This window comes from Ischnura elegans, chromosome 4, assembly GCF_921293095.1.
Source record: "Ischnura elegans chromosome 4, ioIscEleg1.1, whole genome shotgun sequence".
Taxonomy (NCBI): domain Eukaryota; kingdom Metazoa; phylum Arthropoda; class Insecta; order Odonata; family Coenagrionidae; genus Ischnura; species Ischnura elegans.
In genome coordinates, this window is record NC_060249.1 from 128,109,480 (window position 1) to 128,132,121 (window position 22,642).

Sequence of the window (22,642 nt, forward strand, 5' to 3'; positions counted from 1 at the left end):
TCAAAATTAGGGGGGGGGGGGACTATATTCAGAGGGGACTATATTCAGAGAAATACGGTATTCTTAATGAAGACGAGGCTAAAAGATCAGTGACATCAGCCACACCAACTTCAGTCAATAATATGCGAAGTTCATTACTGGAAGAAAACAGAAGGACTTCTAATTCCCTGGAATTATAATAAATGGTCAAATGGTGTTCCTCTATCACAGGCAGTTATTTGTGATGAAGCTGTGGCTTTATTTGAATCCATAAAATAAGATGTGGTTGGTGATTACTCCGAGACATTTAGTGGGAGCTACAGTTGGTTCCAGTATTTTAAACAGCAAGCAGGTGTTTTAGTGCTGCGATATCAGGTGAATCTGCAAAGTGCTGATTGTGCAGTCGATGCAACATTTTCTGATGAACTCTGCTGTGATTGAGGGTGGCTCCTTTCCCCCTAAAGTAGTTTTTCATGTTAACGATGCAGGATTGTTTTGGAAGAGAATGCAATCAAAATCAGTCATTTTCAGGGAAGAAAACCCTGGGTCAGGTTTCAAGGCATTTAAAGACCGTTTCGCATTTCTGCTTGGTGCTAATGCCTAGGGGACTTTTAATTGAAGTCAGTTATGATTTATCATTCCTAAACTCTGTAAGCAATGAAATGGTTTTCAAAGTAGTATTTGCCTGTCATTTGGATGAGCAACATAAGGGTGACGCAACAATTGTTTTGTGACTGGTTCCAAAATTTGTCAACTGCTAGCACTTCCTTGCGGTGGTTTCAAGCCACATTGCATGCACATGCCTTAAGTTGAGCTCTCATTATTTCAATAAAAATGTTTCCACACAATGAAATTTTTTATCAATATACCGGCATCCCCCAAGTTATGTAAGAGATGCGTTCCGGCAGACTCTGCGTAAGTCGAAATTTACGTAAGTCGAGCATTTGCGTCAGTGCTTAAGATTTCGATCGGTGCGGTGAAATTCTCAGCGGAGAAATGTGCGGTAAATTCTCGGTGAAGTTTCATTCAATTCACTGCGTTATTCATGATCTCTTCCGCATATTCTTACGTTATTACATACGAAATCAATAAACATTAATATAGTCTGAGAGTTATATCTCGAGCATTGCCAATCAAAATGCGTAATATTATTCCCCGAGTTGACCGATCGCGTGGACTCGGGAAAGTACGGTATCTCAACGCAACATTACTAAACTGAATACTTAAATTGATTCATTATGTTATACTGCGATCTAAGGGCCCATCGAATGCATTGCTAATTAAAAGTGGCGACGCTAAATTGCACGAAGCTAATTAAAAGTGAGCTTTTATTCAGCCAACTTAGTCATTAACGTGCAACAAAGTTTGTGGGGAAAAGCTTTCAATGACGCAATATTCATTCACATTTGCACACAACATGGGAGAACGAGAAAATGCAGCTTAATAAAATCCAAGAACCCTACATGTAGGGTTTTTGATAAAATCATTGCAAAATACAACACGGTAACCGCCAGAAACATGTAAACAAGTACGCAATTAATATCGTTCGTCAACTTTTTCTTCACTTTTTCGCTGCGTTCATTGCTAACACTCAAAATTTCAATGCTGTTACATGGGTACTAACCAATTCTTTTCCGCAATAAAGATTTCTGCTCGAACTTCATTTTTCTTTTAATCCACAGTTGGAAACGGAGTTCGAGTGTGCATGCTGTATAAAAGCTTATGGGGTCGTAGCAAGGGGTGAGCGCAACCACTTCCATCGCTAGAACTGCAAATTTTCACATTGATTGCGGACTTGGGATTTATAAGCGATTTTCATCTACGGAAATTAATGAAAATTCCTTCGAGGAATGACAAAAATGGGTCACTTTGTAATGTTTAGCATGTAAAAAACTCGATAACTATTCGAACTTTTTTCTGCCATTGGGTATACGAGCGAATATCTACTTCATCGCGCTCGCATTCGAAAATTAACGTAATCACTTGAAATACGGTTATCACTTACGTAAGTACGGATTTACGTAAGTCGAGGCATATGTAACTCGGGGGATGCCTGTATCATTAAATTAAATTGTAACTGTGCAATCTGCGACATAATTGACCCAAGTTTAGAACAGCATTGACTTCACGTGCGATGAGGTGTGGGAACAGAACGAGACTTCTACTCAGCGATCTCGAGAGGGTCTCATTCTTTTTAAATCAATTCAATCTCTTGAAGAGAAGAAATTTTAGGTACCGTATAAGCGCGTGTAAGAGGCCCACCTTATTTCCCAGAAATTGCAGCCGAAAATGGGGGTGCGCCTCTTACACAAACTATATATCTTCCCCCCCCCTCCCCTTCACCGGTCGCAAGTCCAAGGGGAACTGACTGGCCTTGGTTTTCAGCGTGAGTCAGTCATCTGAAACCCTGGGTCAAAAACAAGCGGCAGGCAGGGGAGTTTCTCTCTTAGTGACGTATTTTTAAAATGCTCCCGTTTGCTTTTCTTGTAAGCATCGCGCCGTCACGTCAGTACTCCAGAGGTGAACATGGAAAAGATCGCACAGGGTTTTTTGCTCTGTAGGGCGCGCTAAATTTACTGCCACGAGTGGGCATCCCGCCGCATTTATACTGCATATAGTAATCGCTTATCAAACGTATAGAAACGCGTAGTTTTGAAGGACATACCTGGTTAATGTTCAGCATCTGTCTTGCCGAGCAATTTCCATTACGTTGAGACCCTGATTTTTCAAAAATCATCTTCAGATGCTAATACGATGATTTTTGCGACTGAAAATTATATTGGTGTCAAAACCTGCTGTGTAAAAAATTCGAACGAGTGTGTTCATTGTTGGACTAAAATGTGGACAGAAGAAATCAGAAATTCGTGTAAGTGAAGAGCACTGAACAAGTGGTCGAGGGGAAGGAGCGCGCTCCCTCCCCTCTGTATTTCAAGCTACGAGGGTATGAGCGAAGGAGCAAGGGAAGAACACGTCCGATCTTGCTTGACGTCGTTGCCTTCAAAGTGAAGGGGCAAAGGCGCAGCAAAGTGATACACGCAGTTTGCGTTGCCTGAAGTTTCCAGTCTCGTCTTGTTTGAATGCGCTTATGCTACGCTTGTTTCTTCCGAAATTGTGCTGTTTGGACTATGTTGAAGATGTTGAATATTAGTAGCCTTGTTTTAAATATAAATCTTTGCGTCAATCAATTAGAGTTTAAAAAACTTCAATTCTGTCAGATATACGTCGCGTTAGGTCTCATTCTTTTTAGAACCTCGTGCGTGTTATGCAATTGCTGAAAGATATTGAGATATCTTCGAGCTCAGTAGGTGACTCACCTAGCATTTGGCCTCCAGAAACGCGGAGAATTGAACCTGGTAGTCTGAAAAAGGTCAGTTGGTGAGATGGGGTAGGGATGAAACACGTTTCCCTGTAACTTGATATTTTCATATTTTCCTGTGGGGTCTCGGAAAGGAAAAAAAAATGGCAGAGGCACTGGCTATGGAGGGCCGAGGGTGGTTCCGTTAAATCTACGATGTGGTTATTATCCTACAGCACTGAGATTGCCACGATTGTGGTCCCATCTCTTGGGAAGGTTCATGCTATGTGCCTGTCGTGTTTTGCCTTAAAATTTTCCACGGCTGCAATTCTATTGCAATACTCCTGCGAGAGCTTTTAAACAAAATTGTTCGTGAGTAGGATTAGCATCGTGGAGCAACGGCGTGTGCGAAGAGAGGATCAAACTCTTTCTACTCCCTCTTATGCCGCTATTACCGCCGCAGTTATCAAAATTTCCTCTTTCAGCTAGTATTGAAAGAGGAAATTTCGATAACTGTCGAAATTCCAGGCATACGTCTGCAACACCACACGACAGGATAAAAAAATGCCGCAAAATTTTTTTCTTTATAGCTTCGATCCTCAAAATAGGGGTGCGCCTCTTACACACGCTTATACGGTAATAAGATAATTTTCAGGGATAGCGGACAATTTTACAGCTCTTCAGGGCCAAAATGTGCTCCATTTTTTTGTCCGCTCAACAGTTTTCCTGGGATATAATACTTATCTGCAAGCTGTAGCCGCCCATCACACCCCTTGCGGCGAGTTGCTCACTGGCAGGCCGTATTACGCCCCCCTTGCACCTTCCCTAACGTGATTTAGCGGAAGAAGCGAGGAGTTAATTAAAAACTTGCATTAAAGGGCTGAAAATTGTGCATTACCTCTCAAAATGATGTTGATGATGAAGAAGAAAAATTCAGTGATAGCAATCTGAGAGCAGGTAGTTCGTGGAGGTAATTTCTTAGCCCTGCATGAACATAGCACTAATTGTCTTCATAGCAAATTAAGGAATTGATTCAAGTACCAGGGACTCATTTAGCATGGGGGGCATTTCCCCTCCTCCCTGGTCATCTACATATTTATGCTGTTAGAAATGGAGGAATTCAAAATTATTTGGAGGAATTGATAAGTTCATTCTGTGAAGAAATACCTGGGTCACTCATTCCTCCGCTAATTGCAATGGTTTTCTGATACAAATGAAAAGTATTAACCTTTTTCTAAGTAATTCCCCATCAAGTACTCACTGTTATGTTTTCTTGGTAAGTTTTTCTGCAGTTACTTTGTCACTGAATGCAGTGCATGAAATTCTTATTGGTGCTTGATTAAATGCTACACATTAGAAAAGTGTGCACTGTGAGGAATTTTTATTTGCTATTGGAGTGCTTTTTTTTTACTGAAATGCTTGTTTTGCATCGATTCTCATCAGAATGCTCTTTCTTTGACTGCAGAGAAAAGTCGATTTTACGAGATGTCATCGTTTGATGAGAAGCAGGCGACCACTTTGTTGAAAGAAAGGCCTATTGAGTTTGTCAACTACAACAAGCATCAGCTGAGCAGAGTGTACCCTGCTGGGACCAGATTTGATTCCTCCAATTTCATGCCCCAAGTGTTCTGGAATGCTGGATGCCAGCTGGTGGCTCTGAATTATCAGACGCTAGGTAATGTTGGTAGTGTGCCATTTGTGCATTGATTTCATTTTTTTTACTTCAGCTCTTTCATTGAAAAGCCAGTTTAGAAATATTAGAAATTTCCCTTTTGCACTATTTGGCTTTCATAATATTGAAACAACTTAGTGATTTTCTCTCTACTGCTCATCATGAAATTCACTTTCTGAACTTTGTATATTAATAAACCTTTGTTAAAATATTCGATCTCACCAAAAGCACATTTATTTGATAACTGCATTGCTAGAGTTCACCGTAATGTCTACCTATGGCCAGTAATCTTCTTTACACAATAATCTGTAGTTATTGGCCTAATTTCACTCTCTCGTGTAGCACAATCTGTTGGAAATAGTCTGCATACAGTTGACCCTCACTTATCAGCATTGCTACCACCCAAGAACGTGGCATTGTGTCTCGTCTTTAAGTAGTGGCATCCCTTTTTGACATGTAGAATTCACTATTTTTACTCTCCAGATTTGGCTATGCAGTTGAATTTAGGTATATTTGAGTACAACCTCAGATGTGGGTACTTGTTGAAACCTGAGTTTATGAGGAGGCGGGACAGAAGATTTGACCCATTTGCCGAGTCAACTGTAGATGGTATAATCGCCGGAACTGTCTCAGTGCAGGTGAATATTGAATTTGGCTCTGATGCAATTGAAGGATATCGTGTCAAATTTTGTGGAAAAATGAAAGGGTTTATGGTCAGCCTTTCCGTCCAGTGGAGGTTTCATCTTTGATGAAAGCACCTGTGGTATATTAATTTAAATTATATTTTGATTCATTCATATTTGATTTTGTATTCTTAGTTGTAGGCTATTATTTAATATCTAGCTGAGATTCCTCCGTCACTTGTGTTAAAATATTGCACAGTTGTTTTGCATGCCTTTATCATCACCTGTTGTTAATTTTCCCATTGGTAGCCCTGTTAGTCTTAATGGAAATATATTTTGTGCAGTCCGTTCATCTGAGAATGTATGAAATAAAATTTTCATTAACTTATTTTATAGGTCATATCTGCTCACTGCTTGACTGAAAAACGAGTGGGAACATATGTTGAGGTGGAAATGTATGGCCTTCCTGCGGACACAGTTAGAAAAAAGTTCAAAACAAAAATAGTGCCTAACAATGGTATCAATCCAGTCTATGACGAAGAGCCCTTTGTTTTCAAAAAGGTGTGTATCTACGAGTTCTACTCCTTAAACCAGACTATGTGACATTGTTGTTCTGACATGCATATTCTGGCTGTATGGTGAGAATTGATCGGGTGAATGTAGTAAAACTTGTCTGTACTTTGTGCATGATCAACAATACTCATGCAGTAGAAAATCCCATTTACATACCTCTAAATATTATTGAAGTCACACCAAGGCTGGCACGGGATGCCTTGACTTGAAGGCATTCGCATTGAGTGTGTTGGGCATTACCCTCTTTTCTGACCTGTTTACTCTGTAGCGTGAATGTGAAGAGGTACAGAAAAATCTTGTGTATGGTGAAGTTTTAAAATTTTAGGATCATTGGCCTGGCAACACAACATCAAAGATACTGGCAAGGATTATCTTCAGAATGCGAGAACAATGAGAGGAAGAGTACCTGGATGAGGACCGATTTGGATTCAGAAAAATCAATGGCACAAGAGAAGCAATAGGCTCATAGTCTGCTCAAAGAAAAGTGAATGGAAAAGAACAAGATCATGTTCATTGCCTTTTTGGACTTAGAGAATGCATTTCACTGCGTGAATTGGAATGCAATTTATGGAAGAAGATGCCAGTTGTTACAATATAATCTTCGGTAAACTATCATTAGGCGTAGAATATTGAGCAAAGCATTGCAATACTGAACTGAAAACAAACCACACCACTGATTTCTCGGAGGTGGCTCAAAAAAGTGCTTTCATCCTGCTTTGAGGAACTCGATAGGTTTTCCCTTGAAGAGGAGAAGAAGCATGCTTGCAAGCTAATGCTTGAAGCTGGGTTGGACGACGCGGAAATGGTAGTCAAAATTCACTCCACAGTCAACTGCCCAAATGATTATGCAATATGGTGGTTGAATTTCAACAAATAAAGAAGCGCGTAAGAATTCAATAGCGATGCAGCATCCTATGGACCTATTGCTAGGTATTGTGAAGTTTAAAGATCAGAAAAATGTTTACAGTGTGTGTGTGGTGTGTGCAGCATCAAGTCATCCGTCATTGGGACTTGATCCGTGGAACCTCTGATTCGAAGCATGATACTTTATCCACTACACCACCGGAACGATTGGGCTCCAAGGCAGTCTCAATGCCCAATATGTCGGCTGTGTCCAATGATGTCCCGACGAGAGTAGATTCCATTCTAAGTAAGTCGAGGGCGAAGCATACTTCGGAGAATATGGCGAAGAATTCGTGGCTGGATCTTTTACGCCTTGTCATAATGCGACGGGCGTGATTATTTCCCCGGTATAAGGGATATATTGCTTTTAAAACTCCCGGTTGAATGAGAGCATTACGAGGGCAAAATTTTGGAAGACAAGTAGTTCCTGAACTGGCCGCTCTCAGACGCCAACGAGCTTTGCGTTAATTTTTTCCACCACTGTACTACATGTTACATACATACATTCCTACCAGGAATATTATATCATTTTTTTTTCACTAACATTGTGGTGAACTTAATGCTTACTGTACAATTTTCAACAAAATAAAATTGTTTTCGGAGAGTAGGATGACTAGCTTTAGATTCTGGTTTTATGAAAGAAAGTTTGGATTAATGAGAAAGTAGACTTCATTGGCTCAGAAAACTTACAGAGTAAGATAACAGAAGTCCAGTTGAATGATGCACGCTTTGAAGTGTGATGCATATTTATTTATTTTTATACTATCAACCAAAAGTAAGACTTCATGATTCAGAATGGGATACTAGTATTAAAATATATGTAAAATATAACATCATGGTAAATGCAGTTTTGCTGAAAATCTTTCCTGCCATCCCTGCTATTGGAAAAAAAGCATTGCTGAACGTCTGCAGGGACTTGCTACACCATCTGGTGGAAATGGCGTTGAACCGCATCATATATTTCACGCATAACATCTCCTCCTCAGAAGAGCGAAATGTATTTTGGTGGAATGAAATTCACTGCAGCCACGGAGCGGCTATCAAAATTAAACTATGTTAGCTTCATGTTATGATATGGTTTGAATGACATTTCTAAACTGACTTTGCATCAATACCATCAAAAAACAATTATGAAATCCTGTTCATTCAGGGTTACCACATTCACTTTCAGCAAAGTCCTTGGCCCATACTTGTGTACACATTGAGGCTGAAATTAAAAATGAAAAATCATGTGGTGAGTGCAGAAGCAGAACTTAACTTTGTGGGAGTTGTAATTATTCACAAAATGTCATGATTCACAAGACTACGAAAGTTAAATGCTACATAATATTGCTGTAATTGGCTCAATCATTGAAATACACCGATTGCTTAATCCATTTCCCGTCAAAATTAAACTGTATGCTTTCCATTGCAGGTGGTGTTGCCAGAATTGGCATGCATTCGTATCGCAGCATATGAGGAGTCGGGTCGCCCAATTGGACATCGTGTGTTGCCTGTGGTTGGGCTCTGTCCAGGATATCGCCACGTAGGACTGCGGAATGAAGTGGGACAGCCTCATCTTATAGCCACTCTCTTTCTTTTAGTGCAAGTGAAAGATTATGTCCCCGACGGATTGTCTGACTTTGCAGAGGCTTTGGCGAATCCCATCAAGTATCAGTCGGAACTGGAGAAGAGGGCTCGCCAGCTGAGCGTGCTCACGGATGACATTGTCGAGGAGGGAGTTGGCAGCGGTCCAACCGAGGAGACAATTGATGAGGTCAGTGGGGGCTCAATTTGTTTGCTTATGAATGTGGCGGAAGGATGAAGGTGGAAGGATGAAGGAAGGTGGAAGAGTTATTTTTCAGTTCCACCACATTGACAAAAATTTACAGACCCATTGTGCAATAATCTCCGATACTGACCTGAAGGTGCAGGTAGAATTGCTGGAAAAACTGTCGTCATCAGACTTGTAACTATATGGTGTAAACCTGGAAATAATGGGAGCACCTAACACTCATTGCAAAGGTGGTAGCAAGTAATTATTTAGTTACTTATTGATGGTAATCTCTGCTGTTAGGAATATCTGAAGATCATCCAATCAAGCTTGTGAAAAGTATCTGATAACATTAGCAAACCAGGTGATCTTCTTCTGCATCTTGTGCGGCGTTACTTAAAGAGCAATCGCATAGATGGCCTTGTGAAATTAATCGCTATGGAGGGCAATAAATGGAGAATAAATTGTTGAGTAAAAATAAAAAATTTCGAATATGGGTTTTGGGTGAAAATAGTCCATTATTTGAAATGTTCTTTATATTAAATATATTTTTAATATAATTGAGGCAATGCGTGAAGTGTAAACAATGTTGCGTTAATCGTCAGCGGCATGCCCAGCTGCTCCTCGGCTTCATCCCACTTTTTGTTTTCACCAGGTAGCTCGCTCTACCCCCACCCCTACCGTCTTGTGCTAGTGGACAACCCAAGGCATTCTGCAATACTCACGTGCCTCTAGCCCGAATTCTTTTCATCTTTTATTATTTTTAGTCCATCTTTTAAATTTCTCACTTGTTTCTTCGGAAGGGCCATGGTCCGAAGGCGAATAAAAATAAAACTATTAAAAATGAAACGACTTAATTGAACCCACACGGAAAATACTCGCTGGTTTGAAGTCAACCCACCCTGGAAAGTACAGAACCACTCGTACGAGGTGAAGTTCGGCACTAATGCTATCGCATACGGCGTAAGCAGAGCTTACTGCAGAGGGTGAAGCATGACCATATGACTGCGCAATGAAATTTTTTGTCCTATAGATAAGGCAACTTACCCACTCATTTCTAACATTAAGTAGCGTAGCTCTAGATGAGCAGATGAATTCAGATTGCTAGTAGGGAGAAACAAAATATCATGAGAAGACATCGCTTCGTTAGCAACTCTGACAAGTGAGACTTGTAGCATAACTCGTATATTGTAACCTGATGTCATGTTTTCGAAAAAAATGCCACATCAACTGCCAAGAAGCTCAGCTGAGAGGATAGTGAGATTCGCCAGAAATTACTATCGTTTTATTCCAACTATTTCTTTGCCTAAACTGCTTAAATAACGATAGAATTACGTCGTGCTTGGTATCATTCTTTTTTGAATTTCGTGCACATTACTAATATTTCAATCTTATAAAAGTATAATACCAATTGCCAGAAGTCATTGTTAGACTCCTTTTGGGCTAATAGGTGACTCATGCAGCAGTTGACCTCCAGAAACGGGGAAATTTGGAGTGGGTAAGCAGAAAAAGGTCTGTGGGCGAGAAAGGGCGAGGCGAAAAAAAAAGGTTTCTTTTGTTCTCGTATAACTTAATATTTTCTCTCAAAGCTAAGGTCTTCGTAATACGATCCATGCACGAGCTGGAATCTTTTGCTTGATTTTGGAGGAAAGGAAAGCGTCAGAGGGGGGGAGGCGAATGCTGAATGGAGGGGATAGTGGATCTTGGGAAATGCGCTAATGTTACTATCCCACGGCACTCAGCTTCTCCCTATGGTAGTTCAATCTCATGGGAAGATTCAAACTATGAGTCTGTCATCATTAGCCACATATTGCACATTGTAAACACTTCGTCTCATTTTCATCAAACTATGGATGCGGGAAAATTATACGTCGGGATCATGATCTTCAAGTGATGAATTTGGGAAGACGATACTTCGGGGAGTGATAGATGCGGGAAAACGATACTTCGGGGAACAATGGATGCGGGAAAAAATTACATTGTCTTTATGGAACTTTATTTGGGACCAGGAACAGCGAACGATGAATGCAGGAAAATGATCAATGCGGGAACGATAGATCAGGGTTCCACTGTAGTTACGTTCTAAAGTCAGTTAAATGCAGCTATAATGATTGCAGCGCCTGCATTTTGGTGAAAATTTTTGGAACTCCAGATTTGATTTCTATTCCTAAATATTACACGAAATACTGTTCATATGATGGTAAAAGAGTAAGAAAATTTCATTGTCATCCAGTTCTGACCTATCCTGTAAATTTCAGCACTATAGGTAATCAGGAAGTGGTCGAAATTTGAATTGCCAGATTTTTCCTGCAAGGGCAAACGAGAAAGCAAGTACAAAAAAACGTGGTAAAAATGAACATACTACCCAGGAAAACATGCTTACCAGGGAAGTAAATAATTGCAACTGAGGTAATTGCATTCTGTGGAAAAGTCGTCATAATTACAATTGCTATAGCCAGTTCTCGTTGGATCGCCTTCCTGAACTCATTTCACATTTAAAATCAAGAAAATGAGCACTGCATTGCCTAGTCAATACCATTTGAATGAAAATCACAATGCTTCATAATTTCCCTGGGACGATTACATGAAAACGGCGTCATTCTCCTGTGATTTATCCTATGCATATATGATTAGGACGAGTCAAGCTAAGTCATTTGTTCTTTCTCATAGCTTACTCAGAAAATAGAGTGATAACCCTGAGTATTTCCATCAGTTGTTTTTAAACATCATAAAATAGGGCAAAATTTTATTTACCTTAACTCATGGCAACAGCCGTAGTACACATTCATTTTTGAAATGAAACCATATTGATTGTTATATCGATCAATATATCGATATTATGCTTAATAGTGCACTTACAAGATTATTAAATTACAAGATCATAACCAGCTGTTGTCTGCTTTCTATTTCTTGTGCTGAGATGAATAATTTTTGCGTTAAGCTTTGCGTGGAGATCCATATCATGGTCTGCTCCCGCAACACTTGTCAATTAATGACGCACGCACTCCATAGCCTTGACTGCCTTAGATAAAGTGGGAATTGGATAAGACTCATTTCCTAGCTCATCACTTCTATCTTCATTTCCTTTCAACTCCTGTTCTTGAATTTCATCTATTTGCATGGTCCGACAAACGGTGAGATTATCATCACACTCACAGTAGTTGTAGAAATACACATCTCCAGCAATCTGACGACACTCTTCTAGGGGAAAAGGAGTCATCTCTGCTTCTTCTATTGACTGATCTACTATTACCGACTCCATACAAGTGAATCCAGCAGGTTTAAAGCAGCTGGTGATGTCTTTTTAGCCTTCAGAATCCCATGCATACTTGACAAAGGGCATGCCATGCATAACATCTATCTTCTGCTAAGCTGATTGAAGGTTTGCCAGCCTCTTTTGTGCATGTAATAAATTGAAAAATAAACCACTCTCATCAGCATCGTAAATGTCATCAGGGCTGTAACCTTCAAGTAACTTTGGCAGGCTTCTTTTTTTCCAAGTTTCAACAACATCTAGATTAACACTGGCTGCCTCACCTTGCACACATCTGTAAACTAATCCAGTCTCTTTTAAAACCATCGATCCAGCCATTAGAGACTTGGAAATTTTCAGTGCCCATTTTCAAAACTAAAATGTATTGTCTTTTCTTTAAAAATGGAAGCATCGAACGGCACATTCAAACTTTGTGCTTGTTTGCACCATTTAACAAGAACATCTTCCAAATCTGGGAATTTCCCATCACGAATGCGCTTTTGCTTGCTGACTTAGGATTTTTTCACGGTTTTTTACAATTGTGCTTAAAGTGGATGCAGGAATTTTTAATCTTTGCGCTAATTCCACTCGCTTTACAAGTAGATTTCGGTCCACTTCTTCAAATCTCTTCTGAAGTAGTAATCTGCTTCACTATTCGTTTTCTTTCCATTTCAATTGTAATTTATCTGCCCTACCAATGATAACTTGTGCAATAGCAATAACTGCCCACTTACAAAAATTTGTGCACAGTGTGGCACTCCAAAGGCAACAGAAGGTGAGGAGCTCGGGGTGCGGGATAATTGGGGCTTCTCATTGGCTTCGGTATTGCTTTGTCAGACATTCTCGGCAATTGGCCACATTTTATTATTCATCATGTCACAAAAATTGAGAAAATCATTTGGATAAATCACGGTCATAGAATACGAGATCATTTAGACTCCTACATGGTAATACCTTCTTCCCCATAAAAGTGCTCGGTCATGGAAGAATATCATTGTTACAAAACATGAAACAAGTGTTTGTTGGCTGCAAGTAGTTTGTGAAAGGCATTTTTAAAACTGGAAATGAGTGGAATTATTCTATTCTTTGATAACTGTATCCATGCGGAAATTTCATTTTGGCATTTTTTTTAGGAATACTAAACATTTTTTCATTAAAATCGAAATGAAATGTGTTTTTTTTTTTAAATTAATTTCCTCTATTAAAGGACTCATTTAATTGTCTATGAAAAAAATTACATATTTCATAGTGATACTCTCATTTTTACCAAAAAAAAGATGGTGTTTTTAAAATACATATAGGTGTTAGTCATTTTAGGAAAAAATAAGGTTGCCAGTGCTTTTAAAGTATTGACAAGTTCATGTGCCTATATATGTAGAAAAATAAATCAATGGCTAAAAATAACTGCACATAGAGAGAACAGCAGAAAACTCTTGCAGAAAGTTGGAAAAGTATTGAGGGTCCTAAATGACCCCTGCCGCTGATAATGGTTAATGGAGGAGGCCACTCTTCATGTTTTAAATTGTTACTGGAATAATAAACGGCATTATCTGCATAAAAAGAATTTTAGTGCTATTTCATTCTTGTTTGTGGTGCAATTGTGGAATCTGTTTTTATTTTGCAATCCTGAAATCAATGTTTCTAGGAGGAGCCAATGAAAACCAAGCGTCTCCAGTCCATTTCATCCATTGACCCAGCGACACCCCACCCCAGCCAGCCAGTCATTCCGTCTGTCAGCACCCTCACGAAAGGAATATCTACAATTGCCGTGAAAAGTGCTGTTGCTGACGATGCGCTTGGGGCTGTTGCTATTGAGGTGGAGCCTGTTCCCGATGCCTCGCTGGCTGTGGGTGGCTCAGATGCACAAGTAGCCAATTCTAAAACGCCAATTCTAACGTCTCAAGGTGAGCATTCTTTTCTATCCATTGATTAAAGGCCCAGTTCACCATTTAAAATTGTGCAAATTAATTGTAATGAAATAACTGGAAAAAATACCATTGTTGGAAAAGAGTGATATTCGTCCAACTTATAAAGGAAAGTGAATAGACTTGTAGATTGCAGCTGGAAAATAAATTCTAAGAAATGGTACTTAAGTTACAGTCTGAAAAGAGTACAATATTTGAAGTTAATATTGATTGGCAGTTTTATGTAGCAGCTTTCCTCGAAAGAACACACATTGCCCTTTAGACTTATGAAATAAAACACATTTTTTTTAATTCCATTGAAATACCAGTAAAAATGTTTGCTCACATAAATGGGGCAAGTTAGTTACCATGAGTAAAAATGTGGCAGCTGTCAATGGGTTGAAGTCAAGGTGGAAATCACATGTGATGATGGCTTCATAGAAACTGAAGATGATCAGTATTCTCTTGGCATAACAGCTCTTCTGTGCCAAAGCACAGTACAATAGAAGGGATTACACTACCAAATATTTTGTCTGATTTATAATGCAATGGGTGTAAGAAACGCGCTCACCAAATTTTACCATTGAGCGTAGAATAATTTTGCCCCTAGAGCAGTTTGAAGTTTCAACTTGAATTCCGTGCCAAAAACGTTTTTCTCGGGTGACGCCATGCTGATGATGTGTGAACCTCATGATATCTGCATTGCTTGCTTAAGGAGTGCATTGTCGTATACGTTGTCTCGAGTATAAGTAAATAAATATAATATAAGTAAATACTAGGTAAAACAGTGAATTTTAAATGAGTGGGAGGAAACCTCATGTATATTGTTGTGTGTCGAGATATGAATTGACCTCTCGTTAAATGCCAGAAAAGTATTTTTTGTAGTGCCAAACGACCCAGACCGGGGAAGGCGGTGGTGTGACGCTGCACGGAGACTGCATATTCTTTCAGAAATAGGCTGTTGTAGAATGTGTGAGGGCCATTTTAATGTAAATCTCTTCTGTTTCTCAAAGAGATTTAGTTTCCATTACTCCTTTTGTTGTCTTTGACCACACATCGCAAAAATTTCGTATGTGCTTAAATATATATGCACTCAACGGGAAATTTTACTTTTTAATTGCAAATATATCATTCTACTTCAATTTATGTTGGATATAATGATTATTTCGTGTGCATTTACTGCATGTTTGCCCTGGTTTTCACTCTTTGTTTCTATCTTGCGTATTGAAAGCCAACCACTGCAACGGAAAGGGTCTTCTACGCTAACCTGGTGATGTGTCAAATAGTACAATCTAATACATGATAATCTCAAATTCATACTCCAGGAACACTACGATATCGAATTAATCACAATAAACAGTAATAAGCACATTTGACTCCCGGTGCCGCCAGGTCTATAAATATAAGAACAAATAGTAAGTAATAAACACAGATAACTTTTCAAATCTTACAGCAAAACAGAGAAACCGGAGGCAAATACTTACTGAATAAATTCTAGCAAATAGTTTGAACTATCATTAATCAAAAAAGAAAAATTGACAAATAATTAGAGATGTGCGAATAGTGTCCGCGAATACTCGAATACCTCGAATAGTAGAAAGTATTTGATATTCGACGCCTCGAATAGTTATGCTAAAGGTACCGTCTCGAATACCTCGAATACTTTGAATTTCGGGTCATACACTGTCGCACGCACGTCGTTAGTAGTTGACTCGGAAAAATGTAGAGAACTCTAGTCTTTTAGTGCATGAAGCGCAGTTTTAGGCAAGTTGACCAACTAGATCAAATTCGAGGGTTAGAGCGGTGAAAAGAGTTAGACGTGGGGGCCCTCGGCCTCCGACGCTTTCCTCCTCTCCGAAATCAAACAAAAGGTGAAAATGTCCCAGCTCGCGCCGGGTTCCTATTACGAAGACCATGAAGCAAAAGCTTCAAAAGAAAATATCAAGTTAGAGGAAAAAAATGGAATCGTGTTTCACCCTTCCCTCTTTCTCCCCCATTGACCATTTTCCAGCATCTTTCCAGTGCCGTGGGATAGCAGCATTGGCGCATTTCCCACGATCCGCTGTCCCCTTCCATTTAGCATTTGCCTCACCCTCTGATGATTTCCTCTTCTCCGAAATAAAAAAAGGTCCCAGCTCCCGCAGGGATCGTGTTACGAAGACCTTAGCTTCAAAAAAAATATCAAGTTACACGAGAATAATAAAAACCCTCCCCACTTGTCTCACCCCCTTCCCCTTTCTCACCCACTGACCTTTTTCTGCTTACCTGCTTCGAAGTTCCCCATTTCTGGAGGTCAACTGCTGCATGAGTCATCAACTAGCCCAAAAGTTGTCTAACAATGACTTTCGGCAATTGATATTACACCTTTATTGGATTGAAATATTAGTAATGTGCACGTAATTTAAAAAAGAATAAGACCAAACACGACGTATTTCTGACTTTATTTGAGCATTTTACGCTAGAAAATTAATGTCGGAAAGACGAAGAAATACGAAGGAGGCTTAGAATTTTGGCGAAACTCGATATCCTCGTAGCTGAGCTTCTCTGAAGTTGATGCAGTATTTTTTTGCAAAAACATATATCAAGTTACAATTTATGAGTTATGCTTTAAATCTCTATTGTCACAGTCACAGAGGAAGGGATAATTTCTCAGGATACTTGGTTTCTCCCTGCTACCAATTCGAATTTATCTGCTATCTCGTGAGATTTTCCAAAGATGGACTGAAAATAATTGAAGAAAATCCGGTGGAGAAGCGCGTGTATTTTGAAAAACGCCTCGTATTGTCCGCTAGCACTTACAGCAGGAGTGGGAGTAAAGGAAGCTCCCTGTTGAAAATAAGAAGTTGGATGAAGCTGAGTATCAGCTGGGCATGCCGCTGAAATGGCGTTTGGTAGATAAGAATGTATACATCAGACAGAAATCCATCGTAGCAGTGTAAATGCCGAGATGGCATGAAATCATTTTTTCGCGAGGTTGTGTGTCCCCTTAGGATATTTGAGAGAGACGTTAGTTGAATCAACTATATGCCCAAATTGTTTCCATAAAATTAAAATGTTCCATTAATCAGCTAAATTCGTGTTTGAATCGTTTTAAGGAAATCACAATTACTCACCAAAATCTTGTGTTTCCTGCTGCACAGGCCACCAAGTCAAACATTCCCGCATTAATCGTTCAGTATTCGAGGTATTCGAATATTCGAGCAATGATTTAATATTCGAATTCGATATTTGAGTTCGAGAAATTTGCTATTCAACCCATCTCTACAAATAATAAATAATAATGTGTGACTCCTTTCGCCAGATTTCGAACTGTACGTTAATGCTAACGCCAGGATTTTATCCACCATTTTCCTCTTAATTTTAAAAATTCGTATCGGCAATAATAAAATCATAATATCAAATACAGCGAAATTACAATTATAAAAAACCTGTTAATAAGTAGGAAAAGGAGCTGAAAAAATTATGAGAGACAGTCCCGACCCCTCAATCTTCACCACCCAAGCTCAAAGCGTTGCTCACTAGGCCACCGCCGCGGCGACTCCTCACATGACAAAAATCATATAATAATTACTTTAACCACCAAGGGTAAAAATCGGTGCAAGTATGCAGTGTATGCTCTCGGAATAATCATTACTCCCTGCATAAATAGAAGAGGAATGATAAATTTGCAGTATAAAATAATTTGTCCCTTTCTGTGCATGTATATAATTACTAGCGGAATGTCAGCGGAGTGCAGCAGATAACTACGAAAGGAGTATAGGATACTAAATTTCCTTGAGAAGTAGAAAAAGTGTCACAAACTTTGTGTTAAAACTTTTGAAAGTGACTTTACATGTAACTCTGATGTAATTATAAGTGAATTTAAGGATATTTTCATGTAAAAATCCCCATCTCTGAGTTACTCTTTCATTTTGATGACAATTGTTTACCATTTTTCATGGTACGAAACTTACTTGAACATTTATCAGGAACATAGGTGGACCAGAGCGAGACCTCTGCTTTAAAAAAATGCTGTTCCAACAAAATTTGAATGCTAATCCTAAAAGAAATGGAGAGAACCCTGAATTTCCTCCCTTCAGAGGGCAAGAAAACAGCTTTAACTATAGCACATTTGTTAATTTATTTCACAATTTACATCTGGAAACTAAAAACCAGTGATAATTAAAGGATTTTATGATGGTAAGTCCACAAATTAAAACATCCACAATAGTGGCCGTGATTACTGTCTCTTTCAAAAGTGTAAACATTTCATCTTAAGAAGTTTCATTTCAATGAAATGATTCTTTTTGAGACAAAAAATTGTCCAGAGTCCCTGTTAATAATGTCAGTACACTTCTGGTATCTGCAAGAACAAAATTAACATTGTGTTTCGCAATGAAAATAAACTTTTGACCACTATTTCCACGAACGCAGTGTGTTTACGGCTTTTTCAAGCATTACTCTCGCGACATTCATGAGGTTCACACGTCACGCGGCGTCAGCCAATAGAAATACGTTTCGCACCGTGGGTGTGGCCGAAGCTCCTAGCGGACTTTCAAAGCTACTTATCTCGGTTAAAAATCGAATTTGAGCTCTAAAATTTGGCGTGTGTGTTTTTCATTCATATCTTTTTGGTTTAAAATAACAGAAACCAATTATTAATTTTGAGTGTTCCCTCCTATTCTAGAATACACCAGATAATATTTGAATCCAGGCCTTGTCGCCATTCATCCTATAATTATCTCTTCTTACTAGAAGAAACTTTTAAGTCAGGTTTGCCCTTTTTCAGTTCTCTGCAGAACTTATCATGTTTTAAAATGTGCACCACATGCAGGAATACTATTATACTAGAATGATTAGTCACAAAAGTACAATCACAAGAGTTAAATATGTCTCAGTCGCAGTCCCCTACAATGTTCTCTTGAGTGCTGCGCGCAGACTTAGCAATGCAGCATTCGTTCACTCGAGTATTTTCTTAATGTCTGTATATAATTTATACTACATATAAATCATGTATTATTGTTTCAAACAAAAATTACAAGTAAATTGAAAAGTGTTTCTAGTAGTTTTTTTTCTAATTTCAAGGTAAACTGTAGGACTAGATAATGCTTAAACATTTTCGTTAATTAACGCCAAAATGTGCATTGAAAAAATACACAAAAGCCATTTTCTTGATGTACATAAGTTTTTGCTTCTTATTGTGCAAGATGAATGGTGTAGACGTAGTACTTTTCCCTAGGTTGAGTTACAAATTTCATGAAGTTGACAAAACTGCTAATTTTACAGGCCGTGGAGTCACTTATTGCACTGGTGGGTCTACATTTTTCATTTTTTCATAAAACGAAAAGTGAATTGAAATTAAGAATAAATTTTCTTTAAAATGGCATATTATTCATTATTTTAGCATCCTCACAAGCCCAGATATAAATTTGCTAAGTACAGCGGCATATCATTTTGACACCGACAGTAGTGCACAGACTAGTCAATATTCATGGGTATCGTTGGTTTTGTCATTTATTCCTACAAAATTTGACTTATTAACCACATTACCTTGGGCAAATCTAAACCTCTATATGCCAGTATCTCTATGCCATAAGGTTACGTCATACAATTTATCTACTAATCTAAGGTCCACCTCAGTTTTAAAAGAAGCATAAGGACCTCTAGCTTTTGAAGATTCAGTATTAACAGAGGACTACAGTTTTTTTCTTAGCATTTTTTCAATTCACATGGGTCAGGCTCGGGATCCATTCTCCAGGCATGGATATAAGCTTTCCTTTGCACTGCTTCTGAAGGACGTGCAGAGTCCATTTTGGCCGTACCATACAACCGCGTTTGATGATGTTTCTTTCAATATGTTACCTCAGTAAATCCAGCATTGGAGGCTTTATGATTGCTGGCTGTTGCTTGTATCTCACTGTCACTACACAATTCTTCACCTACATGAGTCACACTTTGACTAGCAGTTTCGTTGGCGATGGTTTTAGAAGCCGACCCACCGAAATCACACAGGACAATCCAGGAGATTGCTGTTCACTTTCACTTCTTGCTTGTCGAACTATAGGTCGTTCATGAAGCTGTGACGGGTAACGAAGTTTTAGACAATGATGATGCACACTGTGATGATGATGCATACGACGTGGCAACATCCGAGAATGTCACATTTTTTTCATTGCATCAGAATGGCAGGCTCTTGTGGAGATTTCAGGTTATTTAATTGTTCTTTAAGTAATTCAATATCGGTGGCCAAGTTGCAAATATTAAAGGCCGATGCCCGGCAAGAAAAACAATTCCAGAAAATGTCATGGCACTCAAATAATGCTTTCAGAGAGAGCTCATTGAGCCTCATACACTTGGAGTGAATTACGAGGGCAATGGATGCATTGAACGGATTCAATCACGACATCAATCAACTTATTGCACAAGCCACACTGCGGGGCGCAACCAACAGCCGCAATCTTAATGCAGCTAACGGCATTGCTAACGGCTGTTAATGGAACGGTGAAGATGCGGTACACTCCACTTCGGTTCTACCTTCTGCTTATTATGGTATGAATTATCTGCAAATGCAAAATACTATTTTTTTCTCTCAATAATTCATTCTTCTTATGTTTTTGGCTCTAGTACAGACTTCTTTATAGGGAGTTTTCGTAATTAAAGAGGTTCATTAAGGGAGTTTTTTTTTTCGAGGATTATCCAATAGATGGGTCCTGTACTGGGTCATTGACTTCAAATTAGGGATGTTTCCTTCAAGTTTCGCTGTATGGAGATTTATTTTTTTAAGGTTTTACTGTACATTTAGGTCCTTCTCATCATTCCTAGAGCTCATCCATTTCCATGATGGCAAAATACGTTCTATCCTTTGAGACTAGTAGATATTCCCCCACTTTCCACTGACCGTAGACCTCTAATTGTGGGTATTTAATTGGAAAAAGCTCATAATTTTTACTTTGTATAAGACAGGGTATGCGTAGAAATGGCTACAAATGCACAATGCTCCTCTGCAATATTGTTTTACAAAAATATCTTCAACAGATCCTAGGAATGCGAAGCCAAAATATTTGTGAGGACTTCATATTTATGCAATGCATCGTCGAAATCAGTTGTTCTTTGATCTTTTTTTCAGAATCATCACATTCAGTTATCATCACCTGTGAATATTTTTCAACTCATTAAATATTATTAACATTTGTCTCTGACTTTCTTTGTTCAATCTTCATATTACAGCAATTTTCTTGATTTTGGGTTGAATCATTATAATTAATGTTCAGGCCTATAGTGTATTTCAAGCATCGTGCTGTAGTCTCACTGTACTTTAGGTACTATTTCCATGGCTTGTATGGCTGCTGAGGTGTGATCATGCCCATCACACTTTCACAGATTCACCATTCCCACTTTCAATTGGGGATCCTGTATTTGCTGCAGAAGCTTCTTTGCAGCATCTTCCAATGCAACACACAGTCTGACTTGACCTCAAAAGGCCTTGACCATTCAATCCTGTATGTGTCTAGTGACTTCACTTGGTGGAACCACATACCTATTGTGCAAGTTAATTCACCAAATGATCCACAAGACTTTATTAATCTGATGCTGGGTTTCAACTACTTCATTATCAAGGTGACCAAATGGTTCACCGCGAGCCTCTTATATACACAGTGAGGGTGTAAAAAGGCATAGGGAGTCAACAGGCCTGGTCCAAAATGAGAAGGGGGGTGGGAGGGTTCTTTGCTAACCAGGTTCCTTATTTCTCGGTACAATTGCCCAGGGAAATCAGCAACCTGGCTACCATAGCGGTCTGTGCAGTGGTCTGGAAAGCCATCTGTGATTCGATTCCCCGTTCAGGGGAATTTTTTTCTCATAGCAATTCATGTATTTACTGGTCTACTTCAGACTTGATGCTGGGAAAAATTCTATTGTACTCTATAATGATGTTTACCTACAGTGAGTCAAGAGTTGGTGGCAGAACCATTGGAAAAATTAATGGAAAATAAACTTGTTAAAGAGAAGAAAGCTGAAATGGAGAAAAAATTGGAGAGTTTACGAAGGAAGCATGAGAAGGTGAGTGTAGTTAAACTTTGGAAAGTTCATATAATAATCAGCAATTAACTTTCAAATACCCCAATCACTTAATGTCAATGAAGACTTACAAATGTACTCCTCAACAATGTTGCTGATGGATTGTGTGTGGAGAAAAGTATGCTTGAGGGTGCATGCATGAATCCCAAATTCCTTATGTTCTTAAACACTGGACTGGAGCCTTTATTCTAATAAAATTTACAAACATTACTAAAAAGCATGTGAAAATTATCATTAAAGCAATCATGATTATATCACATCAGATGGAATAAAAATTATTTGAGGATACAGTAAAACTTTGATTTTACGCAGTTGGAGGGGCCAAAATATGGGCACTGTGTAAAATCAAAGTGTGTAAAATCAAGAGTTGGTATTGAGGAGGAGTATAGTTTTCAGGATAACTCTTGCTCATTATTTTTAGAACGCTTAGTCATACACTTTTGTATAGTTCTGATTTAAGCCAGAACCGGAACCAGAAAAAGTCTCATATGTGAGGTTTCCTGGTAAAAGAGTATGAAATCCTTTTCAATTGCATCAGATGTTTCCTGGATTCAATTACTCATTTGGAGGCAAGAAAATGAAGCCTAATAATCTTATTTACTCACAGGAACACCACAGATGATGTGTTACCT

The 22,642-nt window shown here is 38.8% G+C and overlaps 1 protein-coding gene across 1 annotated transcript in view; it reads left to right on the forward strand.

The window, feature by feature from the left end:
* The window catches only part of LOC124158044 (1-phosphatidylinositol 4,5-bisphosphate phosphodiesterase classes I and II), a 99,527-nt gene that overhangs the window by 33,996 nt on the left and 42,889 nt on the right, over window positions 1-22,642 (forward strand). Inside the window, exons 14-19 of the mRNA XM_046533204.1 lie at window positions 4,740-4,949; window positions 5,430-5,584; window positions 5,966-6,130; window positions 8,460-8,801; window positions 13,697-13,955; window positions 21,877-21,992. Of these exons, the coding sequence (XP_046389160.1) occupies window positions 4,740-4,949; window positions 5,430-5,584; window positions 5,966-6,130; window positions 8,460-8,801; window positions 13,697-13,955; window positions 21,877-21,992 (1,247 nt within the window). The remainder of the gene's footprint in view (window positions 1-4,739; window positions 4,950-5,429; window positions 5,585-5,965; window positions 6,131-8,459; window positions 8,802-13,696; window positions 13,956-21,876; window positions 21,993-22,642) is intronic.